Source organism: Seriola lalandi, unplaced genomic scaffold, assembly GCF_002814215.2.
Source record: "Seriola lalandi dorsalis isolate HSWRI2012SDOR001 ecotype SW California unplaced genomic scaffold, Sedor1 jcf7180002054977, whole genome shotgun sequence".
Lineage (NCBI taxonomy): Eukaryota > Metazoa > Chordata > Actinopteri > Carangiformes > Carangidae > Seriola > Seriola lalandi.
Window position 1 is genome coordinate 311,065 of NW_019525527.1, and position 377 is coordinate 311,441.

Sequence of the window (377 nt, forward strand, 5' to 3'; positions counted from 1 at the left end):
AGAGGGAAACGAGGATTTAAGGGAATTGAGATGAACCACGTTTTATACTCAGTCGTCTGACAACAGGAACAGAGGGTTCAACAGTCAGACTGTGTGTGGAGGAAATGTTGAGTTCTGCAGTTAAAGACTGGTTATACTGCACAGCTTTCAGATATGAGAATATAAACATGAAGAAGAACAATGCTGCAAATAAACACATTAATAAACCTCTGGATACACAGCTATTTAAACTACAGCAATATTATCATGTTAGTTACAGCCCACCTCTTTGCAACAGGTCCAGGTCCAGGTCCATGTCTACGTCTACGTCTACGTCCAGGTCCAGGTCCAGGTCCAGGTCCCGGTCCAGGTCCAGCAGAGTGTGGTGTGTCTCTAAC

The 377-nt window shown here is 44.3% G+C and overlaps 2 protein-coding genes across 2 annotated transcripts in view; both read right to left on the minus strand.

Moving 5' to 3' along the window:
• The window catches only part of LOC111646888 (uncharacterized), a 32,582-nt gene extending 32,287 nt beyond the window's left edge, over positions 1-295 (minus strand). Inside the window, exon 1 of the mRNA XM_087171139.1 lies at positions 265-295. Within this exon, the coding sequence (XP_087027265.1) occupies positions 265-295 (31 nt within the window). The remainder of the gene's footprint in view (positions 1-264) is intronic.
• LOC147817281 (uncharacterized) overlaps positions 1-377 on the minus strand; it is an 82,274-nt gene that overhangs the window by 65,204 nt on the left and 16,693 nt on the right. The gene's annotated exons all lie outside the window — the stretch shown is intronic.